At 46.2% G+C, this 17923-nt stretch overlaps 1 protein-coding gene across 1 annotated transcript in view; it reads right to left on the bottom strand.

The window, feature by feature from the left end:
- Nucleotides 1-11739: 11739 nt before the first annotated feature.
- The window catches only part of RNGTT (RNA guanylyltransferase and 5'-phosphatase), a 1829700-nt gene continuing 1823516 nt past the window's right edge, over nt 11740-17923 (bottom strand). Inside the window, exon 16 of the mRNA XM_086926663.1 lies at nt 11740-12620. Within this exon, the coding sequence (XP_086782789.1) occupies nt 12457-12620 (164 nt within the window). The 3' untranslated portion in view covers nt 11740-12456. The remainder of the gene's footprint in view (nt 12621-17923) is intronic.

The raw sequence follows: 17923 nt of genomic DNA, 5'->3' as shown, positions 1-17923 counted from the left end.
AGCTATCCTCGAGAGACTTGGGTGCGACCAAGAGTACTATAGGGCCAAATTCAGGAAAGAAAGGTGGAACCCAGGAGACAATCCACGAGCCCTGTATTATCGGATTCAAGATTTAGGCATAAGGTGGCTGACACCCCTTAACACAACCATAGAAGATCTGATGGCCAAGGTCTTCCTAGAACAATTCCTGGATGCCTTACCCCCTTCCACTCGATCCTGGATTAGGCAACATCCCAACCTTACCCCAACTGTAGCGGTGGACTTAGCCTGTGCATATCACAGGTCGCCTGAATTTCGCACAAGCCCTAGTAAAGCACCCGTTCCCAGCCCCCGACCCCTGATTCCCAGACCCCAAAGCAGACCAGAACCCAGGGTTCCCCTCCTTCCCCGCGTTCCATTTAGGCCGACCAACCCCGGATCTGGGTCTAGTACACAGGGACCCCAGTGCTATCACTGTTCTGAGTGGGGTCATATAGCCCGAAACTGCCCACATAGAGCCCAACCAGCCGAACCTATGGAGATAGGGTATTCCAGAGGGCGTGTGTACGTCATAGGCAAGGGACCTTGTCAGTATAAAAGAGAAGTATTCCTCAATGGGAAAAAACAACAAGCCCTATTGGATACCGGTTGTCGTGTGTCTGTGGTTGACACCTCGATGGTCCATCCCCAACAGCTACAAAAAGATGAGACCGTCTATGTGACCTGTGTTCATGGTAACACCATAGGATATCCGGTGGCGGAGGTCTTGCTGGAGGTATCCAATGACCCCCAATTGCGCTGAGTGGGCGTTATACCCTCCCTGCCAGAGGCCGTTATTATAGGCACTGATCACCCAAAGTTCGATCAATATATTGATGAAGCCAAGAAAGACTCCGTAAATTGGTGGAGGGAGGCCCCTTTTGGGAACAGCGATGTTGAAGGGATAGCAGGGAGAGACCGTAAGAGTCGAAAGGAAAAGAGAAAAGATAAAGCCAAGTACTCCCAGTTGAAAGGGCGGTTATCTGTTTTTTCTATGACCCCTGCAGATACGGTGGGACCTGCTCGTAGCTTCCGGTCAGCCCAGTTGGATGACAATACCTTGTTGCATGCCTGGGAACAAGTACAAGAACTGGATAACAACAAGGTAGGACCCTATTTTTATGTACAACAGGGTTTGTTGTATAGGGCCACCAGAAAGGGTGACACAGTAACAACCCAACTCCTTGTGCCGCTAGCATTCCGTACACATGTGTTGGAGCTCGCCCACAATTATACTGGGGGAGGACATTATGGCAAAGAGCAGACTCTTTCTTATCTTCTAACCCGATTCTATTGGCCCGGTGTTTATAGAGATGTGGCTAAACATTGTGCTGCATGCCCTCGGTGCCAGTTCTCCAATCCCGCTGCTATCAAAAAGGCTCCCTTAGACCCTCTCCCCATTATTGATGTACCATTCAAACGGGTGGGTATGGATATTGTGGGACCCCTAACTCCCTCAGCAAGAGGCCATAAATATCTGCTGGTGATTGTTGATTATGCCAGTAGATACCCCGAAGCCTTTCCTTTGTCTTCAGTATCTACTCCGGTAATAGCCAGGGCTATGATCACTCTCTTCTCCCGAGTGGGTTTCCCTGAGGAAATCCTCACGGACCAGGGGACCCCCTTCATGTCTCGCTTAATGACACACATTTGTGAAATCCTGGGCATCAGGCAGATACGGACTTCAGCCTATCATCCTCAGACAGATGGCCTTGTGGAGCGGTACAACAAGACCATAAAGAACATGCTCCGCAAGGTCATCTCAGAGACAGGGAGAAATTGGGACCATCAATTACCCCTTATACTGTTTGCCATAAGGACTCACGAACAAAAGTCCACGGGGTTTTCCCCCTTTGAGGTTTTGTTCGGTCGGAGACCCCGAACCCTGCTAGATATGGCCGCAGAACAGTGGGAGGAGGAAGAAGAAGAGGGCAAACCTCTACCCCAATATGCAGCTGACTTGAGAAGTTCCATTTCTCAAATATGGGGTATAGTCCACGACCATTTGGAGGACGCCCAAGTGTCCCAGAAACACCTATACGACCGTAATAGTCGGTTAAGGACCTTCCAACCAGGGGATAAAGTGTTACTACTACTTCCCTCGTCCGACAATAAATTGTTGTCCAAATGGCAAGGACCCTTCACTATAGAGAAGCAGGTAACCCCTGTCACATATAGCGTACTTCAACCCTTACATCCAGGTGGGAAGCAAATATACCATGTGAATCTATTAAAAAACTGGGTAGAACCCCCTGAAGAGGTAGCGACAGGACAGTCGTCTTTACTGGTAAACACACAGACAACCCTGGGCATTCCTGTCATCCCCACTGCTATTTCCTCCCCGGATAACGTCCCCATAGGAGAGGTCATAAACCCAACCCAAATGATCCAACTTGAGGCCACTCTCGCCCAGTTCCCTGGTCTCTTTTCCTCCAAACCCGGATTAACTACCATGGTACAACACGACATCGTCGTCCTAAACGACACCATTGTTAAACAGAAGCCCTATAGAATACCCGAAGCTAGAAGGGAGGCCGTAGAAAAGGAAGTATCTGCCATGCTAGAGGCCAATATCATAGAACCCTCCACTAGCAACTGGTGCTCTCCCATCTTGATAGTACCGAAGCCCGATGGAAGTTTACGTTTTTGTATCGACTTTAGGCAAGTGAATAGCGTCACCAAGTTCGATACATACCCGATGCCAAGGGTCGACGAGGTGCTAGAAAAGCTAGAAGCTGCAACGTACATGACTACTCTTGATTTAACAAAGGGTTATTGGCAGATCCCTTTATCCCCACTAGCCAAAGAAAAAACTGCCTTTTCAACCCCCTCAGGACTCTACCATTTCCGTGTGTTGCCCTTCGGCCTCCATGGGGCCCCCGCTACATTTCAAAGGCTTATGGATCGCCTCCTCCAACCCCACCGAGCTTATGCGGCCGCATATCTCGATGACATTGTGATATTTAGCACATCCTGGGAGGAACATTTACAACATCTTTTTGAAGTATTCACAGCCATACAGAACGCCGGCCTGAAAATTAATCCTAAGAAATTTTTGCTGGCCACTGATTCCATCCATTACTTGGGATATACCATTCAAGGTGGCCATCTAAAACCCCAGATGAGTAAAGTGGAAGCCATTAAAGCGATACCTAGCCCCAAAACCAAAAAGGATGTCAGATCGTTCCTTGGGTTTATTGGCTATTACAGGCGGTTCATTCCACACTTTTCCACTCTCGCAGAACGCCTTACTGACCTGTTAGCCAATAATCGACCTACACACATCAGGATATGGGAACCTAAACACGAAACCAGCTTCCAGAAACTTAAATCCATGATATGCTCTACGCCAATCCTACGGTGTCCAAACTTTCAGAAACATTTTGTGTTGCAGACAGATGCCTCAGGAGTTGGCCTAGGGGCGGTTCTTCAACAGCCCGATCAGACAGGTGAACTGATGCCTGTGTTGTTTATAAGCAGGAAGTTGTCCCCTGGAGAAGTACATTACTCCACTGTTGAAAAAGTGTGTCTGGCCATCAAATGGGCGGTGGAGGCCCTGCAGTATTATCTTTTGGGTCGTTCATTCACTTTGCTAACTGATCATGCTCCCCTCACTTGGCTTGCTCGGAATAAAGACACCAACCAACGTATACTCAGGTGGTTCCTGTCATTGCAACCCTTTTCGTTTCAGACCCTGCATGTTCCTGGATCCAAACAGGTCTGTGCTGACTACCTGTCCCGTCATCCGTACCCCAAGTGGCCACCCCGTCTGTTCTTGAGGGGGAGGATGTGTGGGGAGGAGGAGCGGCTGGAGCACTCCGAAGCGGACGAGGAAGAAAGAAACACCACTTCCTGGTTGCCAAGAACACAGAACCAGGAAGTCAGTCGCGGTCTAGTAGTTGAACAGCGGAAGGGGGAGGAGTCCCGTCAGCCGGCGGAACCAGGAAGGATAAGTGGAAGAGGGGTGGAACGGATGGTGTGCGAGGTCGGAGAGGAGGCTGCGGAGCACCCGGAGGCGAAGGAGATCCGAAGAGTGGAGAGCGTGAGAGCGGAGGCGGAGGAGATCCGAAGAGTGGAGAGCGTGAGAGCGGAGGCGGCTGCAGAACACCCGGAGGCAGAGGAGACTCGGAGAGAGGAGAGCACACTGCGAGTGCTACTGAGCGACGTTCCCGACACTGCTACCATACCCGGTGGGCTGAAGGGAGAAGACGCCACGGGTCCTGCTGCTGTGGTCCGAGAGTCGGGCAACAGCCCAAGGCATGTGCTGTTGAAAGGGGCGTTCTGGTGGGGTGTTTGGGGAGGTGGGAAGTAGCAAGGTCGGGGAGGCGGGAGGCCCCGCGGTGACCCTTGCACTAAATTCACACCCCCTTTGTTTCTTTAACTTGGTGAAGGTAGCACTACACTTACCACTGAGAACCGATCAGTAAAACCAGTTTGTTTTCCCCTTTTCCCTGAGGCCACGAGAACCGGGACACCGGACCAAACCCTGACGTTCCCTGCATCCAGAAACAACCCCAAGAAGGAAGGACTGCTACAAAATCCCTAATTGAGTGTAATACTTAATAAAAACTGAACTGTAGACAAACAGTGTTCTGGTCTCAGTCTCTGTCCACCACTAGCCCCTGACAAGGTCGTGGACAGAATGGTCGTTCTTTGCCTCCACAGAACTCAATGAATAGTTTTGATCAGCAGAATGGTGCGTCTGGTAGGACCGCTCAGTAGTATACGGACGATTACTACGTCGAAGGTGAGGAAGTGGATGGTAATGATTGCTAGGACAGCCATAGACAAAGAGAGGGAGTTTTTTCAGTTCCAGTAGATCGGAGTGGACCCTATGTTGAAGTGATTGCATCAGGTGTATCAGAGCCTTTTCTGTTGGATACTGGTGCTGCGAAGAGTTCTATCATGCACTCTAAACTCCCTGGCGCACCTTTGTCTGGCTTTGAGAATGTTTCTGTAGGTTTTTCTGGCGCCCCGGCTACGAATCCGATTTCTACTCCGTTGCCTCTTTCTGTTGGACCTTGTAGATTTGAAGCACCCCTCATTTTGCCAACAGGTTGTGGTGAGAACTTGTTGGGACTGGATTTGTTGAAGAGATTGTATGCGACGTTGTATTGTTCTCCGTCAGGAGTACACCTTACGTTGGGTGAGAGAGTGATCTCTCCGATGTAAATATCTAAAGATGGACTTCCACCTGAATTATCTTCTTTACCCGATTCATTGTGGGCTACTGGTCCGAATGATGTAGGCCTCTTGGAGATTCCACCATATGTTGTGACACTGAAGGCGAATGGCTAAGTTACCGCGCATTCCACAGTACCGTATCTCTAGTGATGGTGAGCGAGCACTTTTGGCGATCATTTACGATCTGATCGAAAAGGGTGTGATTGAGGAAACGAGAGGTGTGCAATAGTCCCGTTTTGCCTGTTCTGAAGATAACTGATTCTTCACAGCCTCCTGTATATAGGTTTGTGATCGATCTTCGTGAGGTGAACAAGATCGTTGTTCCGCAATTTCCTGTTGTACCTGATATCACCGCTTTGTTGAATTTGATCCCAGCTACAGCCACATGGTTTTCGGTGATTGACTTGAAGAATGCTTTCTTCAGCATCCCGTTTGCCGTGTAGAGTAGAGATATCTTTGGATTCTCTTTAGGAGGACGAAGTTTACGCTTTAAGCGCGCTCCTCAAGGCTATTGCCAGAGTCCATCGATCTATAGCCAAGCTTTGAAAACGCAACTTGATTTGTTGGTTTTACCGGATGGTGCTGCCCTTATTCAATATGTTGACGACTTGCTAGTTGCTGCTGACAATGTAGAGATCTGTAGAGAAGCTACTTTGTCGTTGTTATGCCACTTGTCTGATTTTCATCACAAAGTTTCTCTCTCCAAATTGCAATATTGTCGACAAGAAGTAACCTACTTAGGTCACCTCTTATCGAAGGAGGGAAGGAAACTGACCCCAGAAAGAATTCAAGCTATTGCGAAAATGAGTGTGCCTACGACACAGAGAGAAGTACGTGCGTTCTTGGGTATTACGTCGTACTGTAGATAGTGGATCCCTAATTTTTCTTTGTTAGCGAAGCCTTTGATAGCTCTTACTGTTAAAGATACTCCAAATCCTATTCCTTGGACTGACGAATGTCAGAAGAGTTTTTCCGAACTACGCAATGCGTTGTGTTTGGCTCCTGTGTTGGGTACCCCCGACTATAGTAAGCCTTTCACATTGTATGTCCATGAGAGAGAGAGGGATGTGCATTGTCAGTGTTGACTCAACAGTTCGGCGATAAGCAACGTCCATGTGCTTATTTTTCGTCGACTTTGGATCCGGTAGCTAGAGCGCTGCCGAGTTTTTTGAGAGCAACAGCGGCAGCAGCTGTTTCCATTCGACAGTCTGCTGGTTTGGTTATGGACAATACATTGATCGTGATGGTTCCACATGCAGTGGATACCTTGTTGAATCGTACCAAGACACAGCACTTAACTAGTGCTCGGTTGTCGGGTTACGAATTGACTTTTGTTAGCGAGTCATGTGCACATTAAACAATGCAACACGTTGAATCCAGCCACGTTGTTGCCGATTTCAGCTGAGACACATAATGTTGAAGAACAGCATGATTGTTTCCTTAAGACTGAGGAAAAAACGAAAGGGAGGATAGACCTTAGGGATACTCCTCTTCCAGAGTGTGATGATACTTTGTGGGTTGATGGTTCGTGCTTTAAGCTGCCGAATGGTGATACGACTGCGGCATATGCTGTTACGACTTTGCATACGATTGTTGAAGCTGCACGTATCCCACACAATTCAGCGCAAGCAGCAGAGTTGATTGCATTAACGAGAGAAAGTGTATTGGCAAAAGGAAAGCGAGTGAATGTGTACACTGACAGTCAGTATGCGTTTGGTGTGGCTCATAGTTTTGGACGTTTGTGGCGTGAACGTGGGTTCTTGACTTCGCATGGAACGAAGATTCAGCATGGGCAGTTGGTGAATGAACTTCTTGAATCACTTACTTTGCCGTTACAAGTAGCGATTGTGAAATGCAGTGCCCATAAGAAAGTTACGGATGATGTTGGTTGCGGAAATGCGTTTGAAGTTGCGAAAGAAACTGCGAGAAATGTGATGAGCCGAATGTATGTTGCAGGTCCGGCGAGATGGGTTCCAGAGAAAAGTATGTGTGAAGATACGATTGAGAGTGTGAAATCCATCCAAGCTGAAGCTACAGAGAAAGAGTTGAATGAATGGAGAGAAAGTAAGGGTAGATTGGATTCGAATGGTTGTTGGACTGATTTGTCTGAGCATCAAAGATGGTTGTTGCCCGACGCGTATGTGCTTCCAGTTGTTACAATGGCTCATGGGATGGCACATATTAGCGTGAAAGGGATTTGCAAGTTGTTGGCTCCGGTTTGGCATAATGTGGGAATCCCCAAATGTGCAGAGAATTTGGTCAAGAACTGTATGGTGTGTTTGATGTACAATCATGGTAAGGCAACTCCAACACCAGCTGGTCATTTTACTCCTCCTACGTATCCGTTCGAGGCTTTGCAGCTAGATTTCATCCACATGGAGAGGTGCAACAACCTGAAATATGTTTTGGTGGTTGTTTGCTCCTTTTCTAGATGGGTGGAAGCTTACCCTTTGAAGGACAATACTGCCTTGTACACAGCGAAAGCCCTTATCAAAGAGTTTTTCCCGAGATTTGGATTGCCGAGAATTATCTGGAGTGACAATGGGAGTGAATTGTGGGTCAAGTGATGAAGAGAGTATGTGAGGGATTAGGTATCCGGCAGAAGTTCCACGCTGCAAATCACCCCCTATCAGCTGGTTTAGTCGAGTGCTATAATGGCACTTTAAAATTGAAATTAGCCAAGAAACAAGCGAGCTCTGGTTTACAGTGGCCAAATGCTTTGCCTTTAGCACTTTTGTCCACAAGAATGACTGTGCATTCACGAATGAGTTTGAGTCCGTATGAGGTTGTGTTTGGTCGCCCGGCGAACATTTGGGGCGTACCAAGACCAACAAAGTTTAGTGATCTCGAATACCCTGTGTTACTTGATTACTTGCACGAACTGACGGCTAAACTTCGTGTCTTACACCAACAGGTTCACGATAGTCTGCCACAGGCTTCTGAAGATCCAGGTCACACCATTGAACCCAGTGATTGGATTATCGTGAAGAATTTTCAGCGGAGCAAGAACGAGCAGCCCCGCTGGACAGGACCGTACCTGGTCCTCCTGTCTACACGTTCTGCAGTTCGAGTGCAAGGCAAAAAAAACTGGATCCACGGCGTACACTGCAAACGGGCTCAGTTGCCCTTACCGTATGACCGGTGGGTCCAGGAAGGACTCCCAGACTCTGAAACAGAAACTGTGCCACGATTTTTGCCATTCAGCGATGCCCGTTTGATTGGAACGAACACTGAGAAAGAAAGTGACGATCTTCTGCAAGGGGCTGTGCCTCCTTTGAATCGATTGAACACTACCGAGCCTGAACTTTTGGTTAAAGAACAGACATTGCCTGGGAAAGATCGTTATAATTTACGACCAAGAGTCGTGGGACTAATAAAATAAATAACTTTTTTATGATTTTTCTGTTTACAGGTTAACTCTCCTCCGAGGAACTACTTATTTTTGTTTTTCGAACCGCCATCCGGGTTTAGTTGTAGGGTCGCGGTAGACAAGTCTTTGGAGTGCAAGCCCGAGACACTAGGTCGAAGGTTCTGGTTGGCCTAAGGGAGTTGCCCTGGGTTGACAGAGGCATTCCTTAGCATAGAACACCCTACCACCGCGAGCAGCATATTTAGTGATGATGGATTTCTTCGAGTTGGAGAGACCTGTAGAGACAATGAGTTTTAAAAATAAGATACACAAACTGATAACACGAAAAAGATTTTTAATACTGTGCTTATTTATGCTACTGAGTTTAATGATATTTTTAATTGGTTATGTGACATTTTCTTTTAAAGTGACGTTTATTCCCACTGTGCAACCTACACCTCCACCTACTATTTCTTCACATTCTTTTCACCCTTTGCCTGAACATGAAGTAGTTAAAAGACTGGAATTTGGCAATAATTGCATTATTCAACTTTTGCACCAACACCAGTTAGTTATGAACACATCGAATTGTTGGATTTGTGATTTAATGCCCCATACGACTGGTAAAGGTATTCCATACTTGGTTCTGCCTTTCAGCCTTAATGGTTCTATTTGGGCATATAGAACGATGTTCATCTATGCCCATAGTGTCTATCCCCTACGGTCACCGAAAGACAATCCGAAGAATAGTGCTTTAGCTAGAGGCATAGTCGATATGGTTAAAGGGACTAATGCTGTTGAGACTATTCCGAAGGATGAGAAACAACCATATAGTGGTTGGGACGTTACTGGATATGGAGTTAGTCTGAGTGTTAATCAGCGAGTGAAAAGTTCTCCACCGATTTGGATAGTGCCCCATCAGGGTCGCTATTGTCTGCAGGGTAATGGCAAAAATCCGAGAGCTCAGCTAGGGAAGAGTGTCTGTACTGACACCTATGTATTTGCGTCTCAGACTTCCCCAGCATTTCTAGCCGCTAAGGGTACTTATTTTGTTTGCTATGACAAAGCGTATACATGGTTGCCCCTGATTTTTCGAGCACATGTTTTGTTTCCTTCCTGTTGCCCCCCACTTTTACAGCTGCAGCAGATTACCATAAGACGAGAGTTGCTAGAGGTGTCTTCAGTCAGGAAGATACCGCAGGGCAAGAGTTGGGAGATTTCTTTAAGGGTTTTCTGCCGTTCTGGGGACTGATGGCTAATAGCAGGAGCAGTTGACAAGAGTGGTTGAGTCCACCATAGTCGAAACTGCCGGTGCCCTTAGTAACTTGACTACTGAGCTCCAGTCGGATAGACTTATGACACTTCAGAATAGAGTTGCTCTTGACGTCATACTTACAGACCGAGGTGGAGTGTGTAAACTGATTCAATCGAGCTGCAGCGTTTTCATTCCAGACAACGCTCCGTCAGTCTTCCAGGCCATTTCCTAGTTACATAAGATCTCCGATTCTGTCCATATAGACAAAGGAGATTGGTCGTTGATGGGATGGTTTTGGGGATTGATATCCACGTGGGGATGGAAAATTCTGATGGTCATTGGGATGATCCTAGCTATCCTTTTCCTGTTCTGTCTCTGTGTACAGTGTGCTCCTGCTATTTGTGGCCTTTGTGCTACTTCGTGTGCGAGGAGACCTGTCCAGAGAGAGGTACTAAGTACTAGGATGATGCTACAGCAACATATCGATGATCTGATGAAAATAGACCTAGATTCAGATTGACATGGGTTTGTTGCCTATGTAAGGGCAAAAGGAGGGTCTGTAGTTCCGTAGTTTGAGGGTCTGAGGTTGGGTGGTTCCGAACCCGTTCAATAAAGGGCGTCGGAAATAGACGATTTTGGTGTCAGCGGACCGCAAATCACGAGTGCGGTGTACGAGTGTTTTCGCATTAATCGATCAATGAGAACACTACGTATTCAGGGATTTCGTTTGAACCCTCGGGTTCCATTTTGTGAACGGGAGCCATTTTGTGTGGTTGCCCTCACATAGGCTGATAACTGCGGCCGAACGAGTCCTTGGGACACGTACACCTTAGCTGACTTCTGAATGACCTGGCCGAACTGACTCCCTTGCCCGAGGCTGACCTCGCTGAGCCAGTTCCTTGTTAAGCAGCTGGTCAGATAAAGATCAAAGAGCAGGACATTGCCGAATTTACAGTACACTGCACCCACCCTTCTATCTTGCTTCCAATCTGTTTCTGTTCCTTCCTTTACGACATAATCACTGATTTGGGTTAAGGTTTTATGATGGGTTTGTCCGGCCTGATCGAACAGGAAAGTTGGAATTTGCTTGGCCATTTCTGGTGGGCTGGACAACGGAAAATGGGATTGTCGTCATGCGCTACTTTTGAAATGTCACATTGTCATTGGTCAGTTTGTGTGTAACCGATGCTACTTTGGAATGTGATTTTTGGCATAAAAGACCATGCTCCCCTCATTGAAATTGTGCAGTCTCTAGCGAACCACCCGTGTTGTGCTTCGTAGATCTCTGTTCCTGGTTGCAGCCAATAAACTTTTGTCTTTGACGTCATCGAGAAGTGTCCTGTGTTTCTGTTTGCTGAGGTAGGGGAATGCGAAGACTTCGAGGGTTTTCCCTGGTGCTGCTGGGTTCTAAAACCCGGTTCTTCAGTACCATGACTACACTTTGGGATCAAGACTTTTTTTAAAAAATCATTACCAACGGAAGAAAAAAAAGGTGAAAAAGGAGCTCAGAAGAGAAAGAGAAAGAAAGGACAACAGTGACCAAGGGAGCAAGCAGGGATAAAAAAGAAGCAGCATGAGATAAAGAGATGAGTGTAGTATGTGCCACCCATATCAATTACTACACGATAATGAATCAGTCCATGGATGTGCGATCCAGCCTGGGTTGTCGGCATCAAAAATGTACATGTGTTCCTGTTTATAGAGCACATATTGATTAGCAGCTGTTGAAGCATTCTATAACCCTTCAAAGGCAAAACGTTTTTATGCAGGTATTCCTTTGCTTACAAAATTACAAAGCTGGTAAAACAAGTTTATAATAGATTTCACAACTGGTCAGTTAACAGTACACTGGACTGGAATCGGCATATTACGTCTTTGGTAAGTATGTTTACTGCATTATTGTTCCATACGAATAAAAACATGTACACAGGTGCACTCGAACACGGATTTACTATGTTATTTGGAAGCATAAGTGGAAAAATAAAAAGAAGCAACTCCCAAACCTAATCATCAATACAGAGCAATCATCATATAAAAGGTATTCTATGTACATAACTGGGTTTTAAGGTTTTAATATTTCAAAATGAAGTTGATTTTAGTTTTAAAAGCAGTGACAACATACGTTTTTTTAACCACATACAATCTGCAAACAATATTGTAGGTTTGTTTAGACACGACAGAAGCGCAAACCACAATAAATTAGAGAAAAAAAGAACAAATCCTGATCTGATGCAACTCCACTTTGAAACAGTGTCACTCACAAAAAAAGAAATCAGAGGTGTCCATGTTCACAGTTCTGGACTGCCTGAATATAAATTAAACGTGGCGTATAACAGGATATATATAAAAAAGGCCACTTCCTCTTGTTTTTGTCTTCCCAAAAATTCTTGGATGTCTTGATCTCCTCAGGAAGGCTGGAGGTCGTCCATTTGAAAAAGAATGTCTTATTCGCAGGGCAGCAATGGAAAAGATCAAACTACTTTCTTCACAAGATGGTTTGGATAACTTTCTTTGCAAATGTTTATGAGCTACATACTTTTTTGCATTGTTCCAGTGCAAAGTTGTAATGGAATAACAGCATGCTTCACAACTCAATTCATGTCCATACTTTCGCTCCTCCGCCGCCCTGCAGCAAACGCAGGCGGCTGCCTCAGTTTACACTTCGCGGCCTTTTGGGGGGAGGTGGTGGCATTAGCTCTGTGTCAGGATCCGTCGAGTTTTTGCGGATTTGTGCTTGAGAAGCTGCCGTGCACTTATCAATGAATTCGAATAGAATTTCCTTTGTGACCGGATATTTAATACTGTTACACACAGCTAAGGAAAAAGAAGGGGAAACAAGATTATAAGACACTTTTGATTGCAGCATACATTAATGAAATGTAATAATATTTACTACTGACATTATGTCTCTCTTTAGTTCTTCTGTTCATACAGTATTTATGTTTACAGATTATGATTATAGTACACCTGGTTGTTTGAGTGTAGATCCCCACTCTCTCATAAACCAACCTTGAATTGCCACATCCCGTCGAGGTCCTCAAACCTTTAGACAACTGTCTGTCTGCCGACCCATAAGGAAGAATAAAGGATACTCGACAGCAAACTCTGCTTATAAGTGAACCTCAATGACTGTACACCTAAAGGGTGGGGAATTCTCGTAATGTCAACATCTTTTCACTATGGCATTATTAAGTTCTCATTCAGAAGTTAAATCATGTTATCTTGAGGAAAACAAACAAAAACACATTATCTTTCTGAAGACTCACACTGATTTAACCTTGGATAGACCAAAACAATATATTCACAGTAACTGCTCTTGAGAAATGCAAGGTATGGTTCATTAGAAAAAACACATTTCCAGTTTGCTTACATTTCTGGCATAAGAATAGAATTTGCAAAGAGGGGATGCAATTTTGAATTTGGTTTCTGTGGAGCTTGAATGGAATCTGAATCTTTCTCAACCACAACTATTGAAGCTCTAGAGAATTTTATTTGGGATGTTTGTTGAGACGACTAGCTCACAGCCCAATGTGGGCTGCACATAGCAATTGGAATACACAGATGTGGGAGACAAATAGTATAAACTATTACACGGCCTCAAATAATTTGTTTAGAGAAACAGAGCCTTATTTAGAGTTTGGAGGAGTGAGACATCCATCAACAAGCATTTACAATGCAATGGTCTCGGCATTATTAAAGGTAGAGCTATTGGCATTGCTCATGAATTTTTTTTTAAAAATCATAAATAAATGGCATTGTCATTTATATGGCCAATAGCTTAATCGTTAAATAAATGGCATTGTCATTTACAATGCCAATAGGTTAATCGCTTGCAAATGCATGACCTATTGCATTTACACCCACACAGAGCCACCCACACAAAGCCACCCACACACACATACAGAGCCACCCACACACAGAGCCACACACACACACAGAGCCACACACACAGAGACACACACAAAGACACACACACACACAAAGACACACAGAGCCCCCCCCACACACACAGAGCCCCCCCCCCCACACACACAGAGCCCCCCTCCCACACACACAGAGCCCCCCCCACACACTGAGAGCCCCACACACACACCGGAATCCTTGAAATTAGGGTGATGATAGTGGAAGAAAAGGGACTATGCCACCTACTTGTGATGCAATCTATTTTGTTTTCCCTGTTCATGCTTGTCCCTACTAATAGTGCAGCAGGTGTTGTTGAACAGGGCAGTGAGGCAGCCATTGAACTGTGCATTTTACTTCCCCAACAGCAGTGAAAGAGGCCTTTTTCCTTGCGTGCACTGGCGCACATTACGTCCTTGCTAGGCTACCGTCCCCCACGTGTGAAATTAACAGTGGAACCAAGCAGACCACAATGATGGGGAACGGCACATTCAGAAATGCCGCGGCCATTTTGGTATAGAAGCTCCACCCCGCAGAAACCCATCAATAGGTGCTGGCGGGGCAGAAGGGAGGGGCAGAACCCGTCCCTTTTCAATTAAAAACACTCTGTACCGACTGTTTCCGGCCTCTCTCTGTGTTTTTGCTTACATTATCCTTTGAAAAGAACAAAGCTTTCCCCGTAGTAAACACAGCTTCATTCCCTGTCAGAAGCAGGAGCGGGTGGGGGGAGTCGCCTACCTGCCCCCTGAGAACTTTACTTTCTACGTTTTCACGCCTTACATCAGTCGGTATTATTTCAAGACCACCTCCTAGCTCAAAGGGTCGCTTGTTTTAAAACATCCATATCTGCAGGTTCAATACTGAGGACAGTTCTGTTGCAGCATCTCTTTGTCGCTTTCTTTGTCTATAGGTCACCCGAGGTGTTTGGCTGTTTATTTGATTTAATGTGGAAGATGTTTGCACTTATACCCTTATTATGAGAGTACCCCTGGGGGCGTCCATGTGAGGCAGAGGAGAGTCCTGGTGGCACTGCTAGGAGAGACGTGTGGTACCTTCTTGAGCTGTCTTTTCAGACCTAGCCTGCCTGCTGGGTATGCAGATTACTGAAGTACCAAAACATCCCATGCCATCCGTCCTGATCACGTGCGACCCACCCTCCTCTGTCTGTGTTTTTAAATGCAGATGGCGGCTTCAGCCTGAGTCCCATTGAACTCTGGGGAGTCAATTGCCTTAAAGCTGGCTTTTACGCGAAGTAATTGGAGCAAATAGTCTGAGAAAAGAGCAGCAATTTAACACAAATACAGTTATTCCCGCCTTTGGGAGGTGGAGATCTGCGGTTGGAAAGGAGAAGGGGAGGGGGTCTTTCATTAGAGGCAAAGGGGGAAATTTAAGGTGATTATTAGACTAGCTTGGACAAATGGAGCTGGCACCAGTAAATATGAATCATTGGCATATATGCCTAGTGCAGGAGTTGAACATTCCAGTGCATTCATCCTGTGTTAACTACATTAGGAAATGAGGAATTAACCTTGACGAAACTGTTCCCGTGAAATATGCTTCCAAACGTTCCCGACACCCCATTTTGCCAGCTGACTAGTCGCCATTGGTTTCTACTAGATGTAAGTAACTGTCCGCATAGAACATTGGGGACATCTAATAATTTACTATGGCGAAAATTACAATTGATTCAAGTAATATTTTGGATTTGGCATTTGGCATTTGTGACTAACAGCGAAATCTCATTTCACCAGTAGCATTCCCCTTGAAAACTCAGCTGCACAAAGATTCTGCGTTTCCCATAACACAGACACGTGAAACGGGTGCAGTGAAAACTATCTAGCGAGGTGAAACTGTAAGAAAGATCAACTCGGTTTCATACAGTGGCGCACATAAGCGCACAAGCCGTATAGGGAATTTTTAATCCGTTCGACGAAGGAGGTGGAAGGCGACGTACAGAGCCGTTGGCTCAATCTGCCCTGCGTCTACGACCCGGGAATGCCATATTTACAGACCGTAGCATATGCGTATCACGGACAAAGCACTGTTGTGTGTATGAGAGCAAAATACACGTTTTAAAATGACGAAATAATGGAGTGTGTTATACGTTCGCCGATCAACCTTGTGAAGTAAAACCTACTGATATTTACATCACACACAGAAATGTTATTCACAATAAGTGCAGCGAAATTGCTACAATTGGAGTAATATGGGGTGCCAGCCTGTGGAATGATTGTGAGAGGGACAACGTTGCTCTTGGAGCTAGAGAGGGAGGTCTAATGCTGGTTTCAAAGTGTCAGGAAATCACGCAGCTGTCTCCAATCTCGGTGCCTCGGTTGTAAATCCGACTCAGGAGGGCGTGTACAGCCCGAGGTTGTTGCAGTGTCCTGCATCCGACAACTTCCGGCTACGGAGGTCAGGTCGGTGCCACCCGGACAGGGTAACTTGCCCTTCGGACATGCACCACTGAGAGAATGTGAAGGCACTCTGTGGAGGCGCTCCGATGGAGAGGCAGGCAGGGCAGCAACCGCGACCGCCTTGGGGTGTGACATGCGATCGCAGTAACGGGCCGTGCTGCGCGGAACCACCTCTCCCTGTCAGCTACCATCTTCTCAGCACCGCTGGCCCCCGTCGTCGATCCACCCAGAAGGCTGTGTTGGTACCCCCAGCCGGTGAGTCTCTAAACCAATGCCCCCGTGGCAGGGGGAGCGGGAGGAAATCACTGCAGCAAAGACGCTGCCAACATCCAAGAGAGTAGCCTGGCTCCGAAGTCACATCAGCAGGAGTGTTCGCCCGCCATGGTGGATCAGCGGCCGCTCTCCGCCAGGATTGCAAACTCACGTCTAAGGCATCGTCAGGGCTCCGCTAAGGCTATTTAAAATAGAAAAGCAAAATGGATGCATTGCGTGTGGCGGGGAGGCAGGGCTTAATTTGAAGACGAGAGGAGCGCTCCACACGACCACGTTTCTCCGAGGCGAGGCAGAAATGCCTCGGAGAAACACACGGTCATTTTGCGATTCGGGGGCGTGTTTTAGCAGTTGAGTGACGGATGACGTCACGGCTTAAAAACTGCTAAAAACAAGCCCCCGAATCGCAAAAAGACGGGGCTTGAACAGAGTGACACCCCTCTCCTCCAATGGCTGGCCTCCGTTTAGGAAGCCAGCCAAAGGAGAAGAGGGGCGAGTTCAAGCCCCCATACTGCCAAAACATACAATCTCGGACTCTGCCCACGTTTACGCAGTGCGACGCAGGCCCAGACCTAAAAACCAGCGGATGCCTTGTTCACAGTATTTAGAGTGTCAATACACTCTTATTACGGCGGATGGAACACCCACCACTTTTTGTTGATTTCCCACAGTCTCATACTCTACATAAAGCCCACCGTTACATTCCAGTAAAAATATGTACAAAAAGAGAGGTTTTGTGATTAGGGTTGAGGGATTAGGGTACATGTCTGATAATTGCTCAGATAGCGTTCCTCTTTTCTCAATGCAATGGAGGTGTCTAAGATTTCACATAATGATGGTGATGGCTGTTAGAGGAGTCCTCATCAGGAAGGAGGTAAGGATTGCTAGAACACCAATATCTGTCCTTTCTGAACAGGAGTTGGTATTTGGTCAGTCTTAGCTGTACAGCAAAGTCGTTGTGGCTACTCAGCAGAGTACCCTTTTGTTGTTTGAGTTCTAGATTTCAAATATAGTAATGTTGTGGTTAAAGGGCTCCTCATTGACCACCAGAGATTGCAAACTTGTTGGCCAGCTCATCTAGTTTTCTGAAGTAACAATGATGAATTATGTATTAAAATTATATGTGCTAATTTGGCTTGTGGACACTATCAATCAATACAGATATAGAAGTAAGCATGGGCGGAAAATCCGTTCCGCTCGCGGATTTTCGGTAAATTCGCAATCCGCGAGATTCGCGAATTTCCCGCAAAATCCACGAGCGGAACGAATTGGGTCAAAAGTTCAAGCTGACTTTTGTAACTCTTTTAGAATGGCGCCGGCAAGCTGCCAGAGCCATTCTAAAATAGTTACAAAAGTCAGCTTCAACAGGAAGCTCAAATAGATAAAGTAAAGCAGGTGCTGCTCAAATTCAGTTACACAATCAATAATCACCCCAAACTTGGGGTGATTAATGATTGTGTAACTTAATTTGACCTTCAACTGGAGCAACTGCTTTACTTTATCTATTAGTGCTTCCTGTTGAAGCTATTTCTA

This window comes from Lissotriton vulgaris, chromosome 6 (genome assembly GCF_964263255.1).
Source record: "Lissotriton vulgaris chromosome 6, aLisVul1.2, whole genome shotgun sequence".
Classification (NCBI taxonomy): domain Eukaryota; kingdom Metazoa; phylum Chordata; class Amphibia; order Caudata; family Salamandridae; genus Lissotriton; species Lissotriton vulgaris.
Note: the sequence above shows the minus strand (reverse complement) of the source record. Positions and strands in the feature narration are given on the sequence as shown.